The sequence below is a fragment of the Rhipicephalus microplus genome, unplaced genomic scaffold (assembly GCF_043290135.1).
Source record: "Rhipicephalus microplus isolate Deutch F79 unplaced genomic scaffold, USDA_Rmic scaffold_28, whole genome shotgun sequence".
Taxonomy (NCBI): domain Eukaryota; kingdom Metazoa; phylum Arthropoda; class Arachnida; order Ixodida; family Ixodidae; genus Rhipicephalus; species Rhipicephalus microplus.
The window spans coordinates 1,198,590-1,214,280 of NW_027464601.1; the positions used below are offsets into that span (position 1 = coordinate 1,198,590).

The 15,691-nt window shown below is 42.7% G+C and overlaps 1 protein-coding gene across 7 annotated transcripts in view; it reads left to right on the top strand.

Moving 5' to 3' along the window:
- The window catches only part of LOC142786688 (monocarboxylate transporter 2-like), a 33,331-nt gene extending 18,459 nt beyond the window's left edge, over positions 1–14,872 (top strand). For 5 of the 7 annotated variants that reach the window (XM_075884308.1, XM_075884309.1, XM_075884313.1 and 2 more), the window contains 3 exons: positions 3,183–3,326; positions 7,068–7,856; positions 14,054–14,872. In XM_075884308.1, the coding sequence (XP_075740423.1) occupies positions 3,183–3,326; positions 7,068–7,856; positions 14,054–14,262 (1,142 nt within the window). In that variant the 3' untranslated portion in view covers positions 14,263–14,872. Of the gene's footprint in view, positions 1–3,182; positions 3,327–7,067; positions 7,857–7,933; positions 8,116–13,648; positions 13,736–14,053 lie in introns of those variants that run through there. The other 2 variants (XM_075884310.1, XM_075884311.1) reach the window with 2 other exon arrangements.
- The last annotated feature ends 819 nt before the right edge of the window (positions 14,873–15,691 follow it).

A 15,691-nucleotide genomic window follows, 5' to 3' on the forward strand; every position in this document is an offset into this window, starting at 1 on the left:
TAAGAACGGACTTCGCCCATGGCTCCATCTTGCAGAGCTTTTCTTTTGGGGGCAGGAGTCAAAGGTACCTCCTGACTATGGGTAGGGTTGTTCGGAGCGGTAAATGGGGGGTTGACATCTGAGTTTGATTGAGAACTTTAACCTCTTGCGTGAGGTTAATTAAGAGATTGCGTAGGTTCGCGTTCTCAGGCTTGAGTTGAGCTATTTCTGGGTTTTCTGGCGAAGGAGCAGGGGCGATAGCTCGGGCGTTGTTTGTGTTACAACCCTTTCTCGAGGTGCCCTTGAGGGTCTCTGTGAAGCTCACCTTGGTATTGGTAGATTTGCTGCCTGACGCTGATGCGGACCGAGATCCTGAGCATTGTTGCCCGGACTGATGAAGTTCGGAAGTGGGTTTGTCTTTCTTTGTCCTGGTTGCGGGAACGGGATCTGGCTTTGGTGTCTAGGGTGGAGAGGCCAACGTCTTAATTGATAGCTTGGCTGTTTATACCATCGTTCCCCAACGCGATTGCGAAGGACGTACGGGGTTTCATAACGAGCAGGGCAGCTTTTTCGGCAGTAAGAGAAGGGCCGCCGCAGAGAGAGCACTTAGCATTACAGTTGTCATTGACGGGGGGGGGGGGGGGTTGTGGGCCTCGAAGTCTCAGCAAATCTTGTTCTTTGGGTAGGGACAAACATCCATGCGGTTTCCCAGACGGCCACACTGGTAACAAACATCAATTTGTTTCCGATATAGCAAACATGAGAGCAACATGGGCTCGTAGCGGAGCTGATGACACCATCCTGGTCGTCAAAGGCAATAACCACCGCTTTAGTTGAGGCAATACACTTGGCTGCCAGGGCCGTCAGGTTTCGAGCAGTGATGGTATTGTTGTGTATCTGCTGGGGGGTCTCCGTGAGTGGGATGCCATGGATGTCCCCCTGGTAGTTGTACAGCTGTGGTGTCGTAAGCATTCAAGTCGTCGGTGACGGCGTTCACCTGGATGGCACGAATGCAGATGTACCGGTCTGCATGGTCTGGGTCAGGTGGGCTGATGACAACAATGTTTTGTTGTATATTCGGACAGACGGTATCTTTTATGCTTTCGTTATCTGTGAGTTCTGCTGCTTGGAGAATGGCTGCAGTCACCACAGGAGTGCCTACCTTGGCTGTATGAAGGGCACCTTTGGGGCGAATAACAATCTTGAGGTCCTCCGTTGGGAGCAGTTGCTTGAGGCCCACCTTTAAAAATTGAGCTTTCACACGCGGTCTCGCTTGAGACCGCGGCTTGTTACATGGGGCTTGAGATGATTCATGAGCCAGCCAGACTCGGTGGTCACGTCTTCCGGTGAAATATTCTGGCCGGCGACCTGGATTTTCATAGCGAACACGAAGGTGCGGGCTCACACTGGTGAGAGATGCAGATGACACGCGCCGAGACGCGGCCGGCGCAGTCGTAGGCGAAACGACTGGTGAACACGCTTATAGGCTTAAAACGGCAGGGGCATGGTGGGTGTGCAGTACGGGGGGGGGGGGGGGTTTCTGCTAAATGTGAAGTCCCACCTGCAAACAAGATGTCCAGAAAGTCCGGAGAACTTCACAAATTGTTTGGTGAAATCTTTAAATGGCCAGTCACAGACAAAACCGCGTAAACATTCGAGGAAACCGGAGCCGACGCAAACACGCCCGCACTCGGCGTTGATCGCCGTGCCATTGCTGAACGAAAAGTTTTTACCCTCTGCTTAGGCATTTTATTCTTTAAATAATGATGTGTCAAAACGTAATCTTGACCAATATTGAATTACTGAGAGCATTTAGCACTCAGCAGCACGTACTTATAAGATCTAACTTAAGATTTTCGTATGGGCATGTCACAATCATCGCCTAAATTATTTGAAATGGATATACCACAATGTTTGGCACATGAATCAGTGCTTTTATTGTTCGTTACTAATTTGCTCTCATTGTTGGTCAGAGCTGCTGCGATAATTTATACAGATGATGTTACAAAATGCTACCACATAAGAACGAAAGAAAGTTATTTAACAAGGTTAACGCTGAAATTGGCAATATTCATGGCGGAGGCACTACTAATGACATCGTACCTAGTTCTGCCTAGAATATATTAATTAACTTTTGCCTCTGAAAGACCACAAATATTGGCGCATAAACATATAATCATCAATGGCCGTTTCTAACAGCAAGGTAGTGACAAATGTATTGCAAGTAGTCTTAGATTTACAACTTAAATTGAATTTACATGCACGCAACGCTGCTCAGAAAGCCTCATAATAAAACATGTCTTCTGTGACTGTCAAAGCTGTTTTTAAGGTATATACAAATTAAAATTTATAATGTATTCATTGTTTTACACATAAACCGCTGCTTTGCTATATGCAGCTGCACATGCAAATCTCACCAGAATTTCAGGCTGACTATCCACCTAGGGGTCCTTTGCATAGCGAGGACTAATAGCGTGAATATCAGAGGCGCCGATCCGTTTCAAAAGTTCAATCTATCAAGTGTCTAAGATCAAGTTCTTCATGATATTGTTTTTGTATTATACAGAATATTTTCCGGAACCTTCAACACACTGTCGATATCTTTTCGTCCACCACCTCGAGAAGGCTGAAGCTCTTAGCACTGCCGACTTTTGCTACTCAAAATTATAATATTAACAATCGTCAAATATGGTAGTCAGAGAAACAATGATTAGGTATAACATTAGTGGTAATACAAATAAAGTCCCGTACCTTCCCTATTTCCTAGCACTCCTTCCCAGCAGTCTTAGAAGCGATGTCATTATATGGTAGAAGCTTTCGTGTGGTACTCGCGGGGTACATTCAATCTCGTATAGAAATAAAAATCAGCAATCAAAGTAACTTTCATGCTTTGCAATCGCAGTCTTTTTTTTGCGAAAAGAATGTTTGGTTTGCTTTTCTTGCGGCATTTAGGTAGCATGCCTAATTTATTGCTGTCTTGAGTAACATATGTTTGTTTAGACCCCTAAGCATGCAGTACAGTGTTTCCTCGGCCGATTATCATTGATAGTGAACATTCTGTATTTAAGCCTTAACCAGCGTGTGTGAAAAATAGTTGCGGCACGTGCAAGACACATAAGACTCATGAAAAAAAAAAATATTTCTCATATTTTCACACAAAAGAATGTCAACTATACACGTACCCCTTGATATTTTGCTTGCAGGTTTAATTACGGGACCCTTGGCTCACAGATTCAACGCTCGTCCAGTGATTATTGCAGGTGCAGCGATTGCAAGCGCAGGCTCCATTCTCTGCTTCTTTGCAAGTACCATAGAACTTATGGCGCTGACACTCGGTGTAATACACGGTAAGGCATCCTTACCTAACTTTCTTGATGAAACGAAAGACAATCACGCCCTCAAACACCGTAAAAACTGCTCTACGTTGAGTCACGGAGGCTTGTCGTGATTTGTCATGGTCGTTTTTTTTTCTAAATACAACAAAACTTCAAAATATTGTGTTTCGTTGTTTCATGTAAACTGGTTAAACCGTTTGCAAAATTTTCATAGAAGCCACCATGCAGAGAAAATGGTATCTTGCTGCCATACTGTGTCAACATTGGGAAGGAGAAGATAACAGAAATCTTGAAAAAATTATCAAATAAAAATTAACACCAGAACCGATGCTGAAACAACAACGTCTATATTTCGCGCTACATGACTTTCACTACCAAATTACTGTCTCTGTTTTTTTTCATAATGTTCTTTTGTTACGTAATTAAATACGCAGACGTTTCTTTTGAGTATTTGCAGCTCATTAATGACTTCACAAAAGGAAAGAAATACTGAGAAGAAACATTGAATACGGAAGCTTGATAAGATTAAGAGCTGGGCTAGCTGGCGACTGGTAATTATACCTTATGGTGAAGTAGCGCACATTTTACAGCGAGAAAGTAAACAAGCACACGACAGTCGCTACAGTCGCAACTACATTTATTTACAAAGATATGCTGCATATATACACCCAGAGCACCCCGCAGCAGAATATGTAAGTGTGCGAAATGTGCTATTGGATAAGTATTGACTGACTGGTATTTCATTTCTGTTTCGTTCGGGGGGGGGGCGTATACAATTGAATAAAAATGAAACATTTATGTCTGAAATAAATTACTTTCGTGTACAGAATGTTACGTCATTCTTGTCGCCATTTTCTTTATTGTCCGCCTAATAATTGCGCTACTTCATCATATGGTATGGAGAGGGAAGCTTGATTTCAGTAGTGAGATATTTCACTTATGATCGAGAGCATCATATTTTTCAAATGTTAACGAAAACGTGCTCTGACAAAGAACCATGGACGCGATTTCCCAATAGTTTAAAAACTCATTTTACATCACTAACCGAGCAAGGCAGCAGCAGAAAATTGATGTCTCGAGACATGAGCAGAAGAAAAACAATATGACGTTTAGCGCGCAGTTCTGCTTATAAAATTCTTGGCAATTAGAAATTATAGCTGCGTAAAAGTGGCAGGCAAGTGCGCCGATAAAATAAACAAAATAACCAAGAAGTATTCAGTCGAAAAAGGTTTACACTCAAGTTTTGCAGTAGAGTATTACCAATCTACAACTTAATGTTTCAAACTAAGCAATCGAAAAATGTTTAAGACAGTACGTTAAATATTATTAATTAACGGTCGACTAATTAAACTCAAGCACTGATATGTCTTGAAGGGCTGAAGGGGATATGTCTTACCACATAAAATTGAAAATGTCAGAGAAGAGTTATACTAGAAAGTGGTATTACACCTGCTACAATATCGAAGTGCGCGAAACACAGAGGACCTACGAAATTGCGCCAATAACAGCGCTGTTTTTTCTGTCCATCTTGCACTTGCTTTTGTATTTGTTGCGCTGTTTCAGTTTCCACTATTGCTTTCAGTGGTATTCTTTGATATGTCACTGTGGTTTCATCAATCAAGTAACTGAAAAAATTGCTGTACATTACAACCACTGTGTATGAGTTTTGTAGTGTACGAAAGTCATCAATGTGAGGAGAAAACTGCCGGAAGACTTCGAAACATGGTAGACTGCGTGGTATTTTAGGTACCCAATCATTACAACATAAAGATGGGTTAAAACTGAGTTGACATAGCAGTAATGTAAGCCAAAGTGTTGAAGTCTAGATAGCTCCAACTTCAACTCCCAATGGAGCGTCATTGATGAGAATCGAACCGGCGACCTTCAACTCAGCAGGAAATGACGGCCGTTTCTTAGGCCTGAAAGTCGACGAGACATTTATATCTAACCATCAGTGCAATATTGCAAAAAATTTAGACAATAAATGGCTTCCTATGTCCAAAAGCTCGTTTTTTTCTTGTGGTCAAAGCAGTCAAGAGGTAAGTGATCTAACCCGTTTCACGCAATTCTCACATTAACACGTTATATCCCCAATTTTCCAGTTTGTGGCTGTCCACTTTTTATTTTCTGTAGTCGTACGATGCGCTGTTATTTTCTTTTCACTCGTACCCTTATTTCTTCAATATTCGCACACCTCAGAACAGTAAGAAGGCGCACCTCTTCGCAGAGGCCCACAACACTTCGGCCAGCGGGGGCGATCGCTGAAGTCATCATAGAAATTACACAATAGAGACCTTTCACGCTGGGGAGCCTTTCGCTCATTTTTCTTCCCCGTCAGTAAAGTGCTTTCAGCTATCATCCAAACACAACTATCAATACAATCTAGCCTAAAGAACACTAGCACCTATTCAAAGCACATTATACAAACTGTACAGTCAAATAGCAGAGTGCGCCATAAAGAAGGTAGTAAACAAACGCCCATCTGTATGTTCTCGAGACGGAAAATTTATGTTGAAATTCGATGAATGCGCAGTTTCGTATAGGCACCGAAATGACAAAACGGGTCTGAATATAGATGCATGCAATATCGGTAATATATAGTGACAACGCAGAAGTGAGAAAACATTGACTGTCTTTCATAGAGAGGAAATCAAATGCCTTAAAAGGCATCTGTCACGTGAACCGCCAGGCATGCTAGATTGATTGGCTGGGCATACGCAACTGATTATACTTCATGCCTTCTCTTTTTTTAAGGTAGTGCGCCTTTGCAGTTGCTACTCGGTGTTTGTGGCGTCTTGAACTCTTTCTTGTGTCGCGTTTACACGCCATTTTTTTTAGAATCAGTACCTGTGAAGTAGCTGAGCTGTCCGTTACTTGAGTTGAGGCAGCTTAAATATGCGTTTTACAATATATATATATATATATATATATATATATATATATATATATATATATATATATATATATATATATATATATATATATGTGTGTGTGTGTGTGTGTATATATATATTTATTTAACGTATAAATAAATACTTACGCATTATCTGAACATTATTTTATGCATTTCTTGAATTGATTACTTGCATAAAAAGTCAAAAATTCACGCTCGTACATGATAGCTCAAACAGAAACCATTGCAGTAGCTGACGTTTACTATATTTTATCACTCAGAAACATAGAATCATTGTTAATAATGAAACTTTCAAAACCTACGGTTCCGCAATGCTCCATAGTACCTTGAAACTGAATAACTATTTCTTAGTTGTAGCAATTGTGAGAGATGTAGCACGCCCGCCACGGTGGCCTAGTGGCTAAGACATTCGGCTGCTAACACACTGGTCGTGGAATTGAATCCCGGCCACAGCGGCCTAACTTTCGATGGAAGCGGAATTAATTAACGCCCATGTGCCTTGACTGAAATGCACGTAAATAACCAGAGGTGGCAGCGATGTCCGAAGCTCTGGAGCAAGCTTGCAGACTTCGAATATTTTGGGCTCTTATTTATTTATCTTTATTTATTTATAGCATACTGCAGACCAGAATTCGGTCCTTGCAGGAAGGGCACTCATAATACACTAATAAAGGAATACAATACTAAAATATTGAACGGTTAGTACAAGGAATGCGCAAATGTTTGCACTCAACTTAGTAAAGGAAGTCAGACTGCGTACTATAAAAAAAATTCAGTACTGTAGTTGCAACAGAAGATTAACACAGCCTGTATGTATCGTTTTTTTTCCCGATATGCAGCTGTAGGAGCAGGCATGGTGTTCATCATAGCTCCTACTATTATTAACGAACACTTCGTCAAGAACAAAGGCCTTGCAATGGGTCTTAACTTCACCGGTGTGACCTTAGGCCTGTTTGTGTTTCCCAAACTGCTGGAGTTTCTCAACGCCAGCTATGGCCTTCATGGCGCACTTCTTATCTTCGGTGCGGTTTGCTTGAACGGGCTCGCATTTAGCCTCTTTCTACGCACTCCTTCTTGGAGGGACATTTCTCCGAGCAACAACCAGCTGGACCCCGAGATTCCTGCGCAGAGCAACGACCAGCCACAGAGCCCTAAGCTGCGCCATGCAATGACAGTGTTTAAAGAACCTGTGTTCTACCTAATAATGTACAGCTTCAACACCTACTGCCTTGGTTACGAATGTTACGTGTCGCTGTTCGTGGACTTTGCCTGTGATAAGGGAGTAATGGTGTCGACGGCAGTCACTGTGATGGCCGCTGGAGCGGTATTTGAAGTGCTCGGACGGCTCACATTACCAGCCGTCATCGACCGTGGTCTGCTGCAGATCAAGACAGCTGTATTGCTCACTCTGGTGTTGGGGGCGGTAACTTTTCTTATCCTGCCTTTTGTAAATAGCCACGATCTTATCTTTACGCTAGCCTTTGTCATTGCATTCACCATCGGCACGGGAATGGTCATTTTCTCAATGACGCTGGCAAGCTACTTCGGGCATGAGAAGATGTCAGTGTCTTTCGGCATCGTCGTGGCGTCAGCGGGGATGTTCTCATTTGTGAAGCCATATTTAATAGGTAAGAGATCTTCATGTATTAGCAGTGGTGTATTTGCAGCTACATTGTTTAAACAATATGTTTGTACATGCACACAGAAGACCTATGCAGTGGTCCCAATATTACCTGCGGTGGTGCGCTGGGGTATCCACCTCCATGATTTATTAGATCAGCGGCGGCGTGGAGCAGTGAAAGAAGAGGAGAGGGTAGCCTTTAAGATTGATGGGAAAAAGTTGTTCAATTGGTTTTGAAAATAAATCTGTTTCACTGGTATGGCGAAGCAGTGAGAATGTGTTAGCAACACGACCTAATATTACGCGAAGGAAGGCTTGAAGCTAAATCAATCCGATTTGAACTCTTGTAAATCAACAAAATGCTTGTGTATGGGAATAGAGACGCTCCCGGTTGACATGTGAACAGGTGGAAGTACTGCGATAATCCGCATCTGCTGCACCATCTTGCAGCAGATGCGGAAACAAAACGCGTTTTGTTTCCGGAGCTGCTCTCAAGTACCCTTTGATGCCTTCTGTGCTACTTTCATCCGCGACGTTGTACGCACATGCGATCGCTTCTCATCATCACAAGATGAAGCACTTTTTGTAACTATAGTGGCGGTATGGAAAAAAATCAGCTTCAACGCAATGGTGCAGCTGTGAATGGACTAGCAAGAAACGGTAATGCTATGGTTACTAAGACTTGCTGGTGACTCTCTTGGATCCGACGTCGCCTAACTCTACAAAACGTAAGTGTGAGTTTAAAAGCACGGCCGCTGCATGAAGTGAAGCGGTTTTGTTGCTACTTGCCACCTTAACGCGAAACAAGAAGACCGTCTGTTTATGTCTGCTGATAGCACTAGTGGCCACGAGCTTTTGAGCAAAGTTTCTTGAATGCAGCTTGAATAGCGCTACCCCCTCCCTTCCCGGGCTGCTTTAATACTTTAATACGTGAGGCCTCGCAGGTAGGGTGATGTTATCGCATCCATGCACGCTACGTGAAAATAAGATGACCAGTTAGTTTCATCTCTGCTTCAAGAGCGTTCGTCCCTAGCGCTTCTGTAATTTTCTTCGCACCTATTAAATAACAAGCGGAGGAAGATGTCATCCATTTGTACATTACACGTAAAAGGGTGATGGTGGTGGCAGAAACCTCCTGAGTGTGGTCATTGCTCGTTTGGGTAAATGGCATTGCACAGAGTGGAGAAAAATTAGCTGATCACACACGAGAATCTTGCGGGACAAAGCATAATTTGTGGGTGACTGCATGGTGAAGCACAGTGCGAGGCAATCCTCAAGTGGTATTTCTCATACATGGGCCAAAAGAGAGCGTGTAGACTAATTATATCACGGAATCCACCATTCTGGCATCACGAAGTGCGCAAAAAAAAGGTCAAACTCCGAGAGAGCAAAAAGCTTTCGTTATTTTTATTTGCAGAGGCTCTTTCGGGCCCTTTCAAACAGCACGTGGAAACACTGATATAAGGGAGTAGTAATACACCAAGAACATAGCTAAAATTGAAAAAAAAAATTATTCAGTGGTGAAAGTGAACCTCGAAAGAAATAGTGAGCGCATTCCCAAGAAATATGCGATACTTATTAGGCAAGAGCGCGTGGTGATCTACGTAAGAAAATTGGCCATTTCCTTGTCGTCTCTCTTCTGTTCGTGTTGGCACGTCCTTTCTGTTTAACAAGAATATCAACTAACTACCTCAGTTATTTGTTATTCTAAGCGTGCGTTTCATTACGCGTGAGCACAAAGAAAAAATGAGTGGCTGTAGAATAAAGCGCCGTAAAAGTGCTCTTTTCTTTACTCTGTCACAATCTTTCCTATGTTCGCGCGCTGTGAAATTCGCCATAATGAATCCAGACCAATTAGCTCCAGCGTCTGCATTGATATGGTAAGATTTTCAATGTTTTACTGGAATAATTCTTAGCTAACTTGAGTAAAGAGACAAAAATGTGTGTTAACAAATCTAAACACACGCACATGCACACACACACACACACACACACACACACACACACACACACACATATATATATATATATATATATATATATATATATATATATATATATATATATATATATATATATATATATATATATATATATATATATATATATATATGTGTGTGTGTGTGTGTGACGCTAGATGCGGGAGACGTGACGTGGCTCATCCGCCATGTTTATTCTATACTGCACTTCTTCCTTCTCTACTTCTACCAACCATCACTTCATACGTCATACGATTCCCCCTCCCCCCGAAAGCTGGCACTGGTTACAAACTACAACAAATTGAAAACAAAACAAACAAAATAATGACCAAATTCGCAGTTTCACGTCGCTACGGAGTTACACAATCTCACTAAATCTTCAAGGCCGAGGGAGCAGTCCGGTCATTTTTATGACAACTCTGGTGGACGAGCTTGACTGTTGCGTTCCGAACAGAGCGAGCTACACATGGATACTGACAATACTGCTTGAACTCCTCGGTGGACTGAGCAAGGATAGAACGCATTGTTGCATCGGCAGCTCGGATGTCGTCGGGGTTGTATTTTTCGTCGCGAATGGTGTAATCCTGGAGCTTGTTAATTTCGTGCTTTTTGACAGACTGTGATGAAGTGCCTGAGTGCTTGCGGTGTGCAAGCAGTACTTCCGCGTCTTTCTCGGCGTTTTCTGTGGTGGTGCAGTCGGTGTAATAGCTGAGGCAGGGAGTGTCTCTGGTGACTTTTCTTTGTGCGAAAGTGTCTGACGTCTTGAATTGGTCTTTGTTTTCGAGGTCTTATTTTTCGATGTTCTTTTATTGGTGAGTGCGCTTCCGTTGAATTTTGCGTTCGTCGATGCCCTCGTTGCAGTCTCCCTCGTTGTAGCATGAGTTTATGAACTTGGCTTTGCTTGCTTTCCTGAGACTGCTCAAGAGATGGCTGTAGTGGCGCCCTTTCCGGAATGGGGCATTCATTTCCTTCTGTGTTTGACGTGTCCTGTCGACAGCTGATGTTTGGTGAATTGGTGTCTTGCTTGTCGGGCATAGTTGGTAATGCATCATCATTGCTAGCAGGCTCTTCAGAGGTTTCGGTGACGTGGTTCATTACGCACGCTTCCGAAAGACAACTGTGTACGAGGTTTGATGTATCATGTACTTCTGAATTTGTTCGATTCATGAATTGGTGAGCTCTGCATGTGGGCACCACAGGTGACATGGCATTACTAGGTTTTAACTGCAGATTTTGGCAATTCTGCGGTGCCGTAGAAATGACAGGAAGCTCTTCAGAGGCTTCTTTTTCGCTGTTCACTGCGAGTGGCCCTTGCGCCTGGTAGCGTGCGACGTTCGATGCGTCTGAGCGTTCTGTTTTGTTTGGACTGTCGAGGGTGTGTGCACCGGACGGTGATGCATGAAACCGTACGGAAGAAGAATGGCTTGACAGGGTATTTTCTCGATGCGCCAGGTCATCTACCATTAATACGGCGTCCTTATAAGGCAAGAGGTGAGCGTTAGGAGCGCTTGAAGAACCGCGTGACGAAAACCCAGGTGGTGGACCACGTATGCGAGACGAAGAGGGCAGGGCATCAGGTGGTTGAGCAACGTCTCATGTCATATGCTGAAGCGATGACTTCGAAAATGCCAACTTTCCCGCAGAAGGGCGGCGCGCTTGACGGTTGGGTGTTTCCCAATATACGCATGACCTTCTGTAAGTAAACTGCTGTGCCCCTTCGTATTGAGGCAGTTGTCGATTCGCGCTGGGCTTTTGAATGGTTGAGGACTGCTTAGGAAATTGACGATAGTGTGCGGTTGTCTCTAGATGGCTGGCAATGAGTAGGTCTTGGTCATAGTCGTTAAAACGGGTAATCATCTCCTCTTTGATTTTTTGCCATGACTCGTCGTTCTAGAATATATGGATGAGGTAAAATTTAAATGCCTCACCGGTGACGTAGTCGCTGAAGTTCGTAACCATCTCCCGTTCCGACCAAGATTCAGCGGTAGCGTGGAGTTCGAACAGGTTGAACCAGTCCTGCACGGGTCCGTCGTCCGCTGATCCGGTGTACGTGGGGATGTCGAGGTCAGCCGATGGTTCTGTCATGGTGCTGGTCGTTGTCCTCCTAGGCGATGATTCGGTAGTCAATGTACGGTCAGGGCGTCTTCTGGGGAACTGCGTCGATGATGAGTGACTGATGAAGGGGCAGGCAGGTCTCCATCCTGTCGACTCGTGTGACGCTAGATGCGGGAGACGTGACCTGGCTCATCCGCCATGTTTATTCTATACTGCAGTTCTTCCTTCTCTACTTCTACCAACCATCACTTCATACGTCACATATATATATATATATATATATATATATATATATATATATATATATATATATATATATATATATATATATATATATATATATATATATATATATATATGCGTTAGTTTATATGGTATTCAATTATATACGCGTAAAGGTGCAATTATATTCAGATGAGTGCACGTGACGAAGTATAACGGACCAATAATTTTGAAGTATAAAAAGTGAAGGACAAACAATTATCTAGAATTATGATTGCGCCGTAATTCTAGCGACAGGAATATGTGTTAGCTACACCGAAATGAACTACATTGACATCTAAGGCATGGTTGCCGCGCTTCTTTTTGGGAAGGAGTGGGGGTCGACGTCTTGAGCTTCACCACTAAGTCTGAATTCAAGCAGCCCGCCACGGCGATCTAGCGGCTAATGTACTTGGCTGCTAACCAGCAAGTCACGGGATCGAATACCGTCTGCGGCGGCTGCATCTCATATTGAAGCGAAAATGCTGTAGGCCTTTGGAATCAGATTTGGGTGCATGCTAAAAAACCCCAAGTGGTCGAAATTGTCGGAGCCTTTCTCAGGGTGTCTGTCATAATGAAATGGTGGTTTGGGGACGTTAAATCCCACATAGCAATCAATTGCATTCAAGGAGGTTACTTCAGTCGCTGCGTCAATCGTGTTTGCAAAAGAAGTGAATTACCAGCTAAAATAGCAAAAGTAGATGCTTGTTAAGGAAGCGACTGCAGCACTTCCCACCCGTCCCGTGTTTAACTGTGCTTTCTTTTAATGAGTCCTTTTGGTGGTGTCTGAGCACCACGCAGCAAGTTTATAGCTGCTTACAGTTCTTCTTGTGACATTCCAGTTTGTTGCTATCACAATCTGCGTTTTGTCCTTGAAGCGGAACTGTGACGTTTTAGCTTAAAGCGTGTGATTTTTTTGCTTCTGCTGTAAATGCTTCCGGAAACTCGTACAAATAATGTTCCCTGTGCATCTGTGACTGTAGATTCTGTGGGCTTCGTGAGGTTGTTTGAGGCATTAGGCAACCCTTAATCTTACCCGTTAATAGTTGAACACAATAGCCATATTCTGCATATAGTGCGTACTTCAAACACGTTGCGAATAGAGGCATTTCAAATATGCTATACACCAACTACGCAGCGTTAAGGGAATAGGCGCAGTAACGTGTGTGCCTTTTGTGGTGGGTGACTGGCTTTAAACAATGAAGTCATTATGATAATTGCATGTTAGTTGGCCCGGTGGAAATGTATGCTTTTACCACGTATTTTCCTTTACTACTTCATGTTATTTTGTGAATCATAAATACAGGTTGCGTGTGCTTGTAAGCATGAAAGTTCCTCTGTCTGCATTTTCAAGCAGAGAAAGTTGTTTTTACTACATTCACCAATAGACATGCAACTTTGTGGTTAAACACCCGCTTGCCATGAAAAAAACCTCGGGTATATCTCGGATCTCTGTATTATTTAATTTACTAACATCCTTCTTTATTTTTCGGTCACTCACAAGATGATGATATTTCGCTCACAACCAACCATGCTGACACCGACGCTGATGCCGGAGTTTGCTCCTTAACGCTACCGTATTGAAATTCAGGTAAAAGTGGCCTCGACAGACACCGTCGTAAAAATATTGACCACACCCGCGGGAACTACGGGGTACAAAGTATGCCAATGATGCACTTTTGCTTAATAAACCACTTGTGCTTGATATATCATTCTTGCTTTGCTTGCACACTCGGGCATGCCTGATATACCCTGATATTTTTTGCCTTGTTCTTGGAGTTTAAGGATGTTAATTTGTTTAACGGTATGAGGATACAGCAGTCTCTTTTTTATGCAAATGTGTATTTTTTTGGCTTCGCTTTGAAAAAAAGTAGTTTTAACGAGAACTCTGGATTTTTATTTCTTGCAGGACACTTCAGGGACAAAATAGGTGCATATGATTGGCTCTTCGTGATATGTGGTCTACTCAACGCCATAGGCGCCACTACTTGGATTGTTGTTTTTAAATTTCAAAGAAGTAAGAGGAAGATTAAAGTTACCCAGAGTGAAAACTTACCACGGGAAACCATCGTGACTACAAAATGTAGCCTAAGCATCGCAACCGAGCCTCCGAGGTGAAGGAAGATACACAAATGCTACGTGTATGAGCGTCGTAATTCCTGTTTGAACTGGTGGTGACTCTATATTTGTAATAACGAAAAGAACTGACCAAATTTGCTATAAAATTTTCATGATTTTCACAACACATTCTTTTTTGTAGGGGAAGGCCCTACTTTATTTGTGGCAGTCACAAACTGTTTGAAGTGTTCCACTATTACGATCTGCCTACGCTGCGTCTTTGTGGAAAAAAGGAGATTCTAAAAAAAGAACATCTTATTATGCAACTGGCTGAGAATCCAGTGCCTCTTGTGCTTTCACCAAAAATGTTCGGGAGACAAGAGCGCCGCTAAAGAAAGAACAGGAGGGGAAGTCTTACAGAACTGTATTACGATGTCACAGTTTATTTTTATTTCTTTTATTCCGCTAGAGCATGCCATCGAAGCTACAAAAAAGTGTGGAGGCAGTAAGTTTGTGAGAACCCATTTATATATATTAACTACATTATAACATCATTGGTTCATTTAAAAGCGAAACGCAGTTCCGTAACTTCCACTTGAATCATTAGTGTGTTTTCGTTGTATTGAGCTTACAGCTGCAAGCGTTGAGGCGTAATAAAATGTAAACCATGTACGTGTCTTGCTGCATTTATAAAATGAACTCATCAGCGCAAAATATGGATTTTATGAGTAGTATAGCCGTTCAATAGGTACTTTAACAGGATTTCACCACCCCAAGCACTTTCATCGACTTCCTTTCCAGTGTTAAATTATAATTAAGGTATCACTTTTTCTTTATCTCGAGCAGCACAATAACAAAGCATGGAGGATTGAGCACCACAGTGTAAGCTTAACACGGAGGACGTGATAAGCATCATAAACGCCTTCTTCGTAGGCTGTTTCTTAATCATCCTGTTTCATAGGTATCAGCCCTGTTTTGAGCCACATACTCCATTTTCTGAGACAATTGTGCTTGCCCTTCCAGATCCTACCACAGATAATTCAGCCGTTCAACAAAGATATAATTTGCTTTAACCCTTTAACGCGCAGATCAACAATATTGTAGACCCAAGAAAAAAACCACTTCTGTTAAAAATGCATGCCTAATGTGAGCTTGTTTTGTCAAATTTAGCGGCAAAAGTACACGTGCTCTTGACTCTTGTTTGTATATAAGACAACAAAGAGCACCAGTTGATGCTTTGTTGACCAGAATGTAGCACGTGCGGTTCGCTGACGTTCTCCCCGACGACGGATTTCTGCCTCACGTTCCAAGAGCTCCAACAAGGTAAGCAAATTAAGATTTTTTAAACACGTAGAAGAAAGTATCAGGAACATGTGGTATGAATGTCATGGCATTGTTTAGTTGAGACGCTTAGGAAGCAGCGCGTTACCGCGGTCCACAATACTGTTGAGCTGCCAGGCCTTCCATAAAACTGCCTTCCATAAATTCT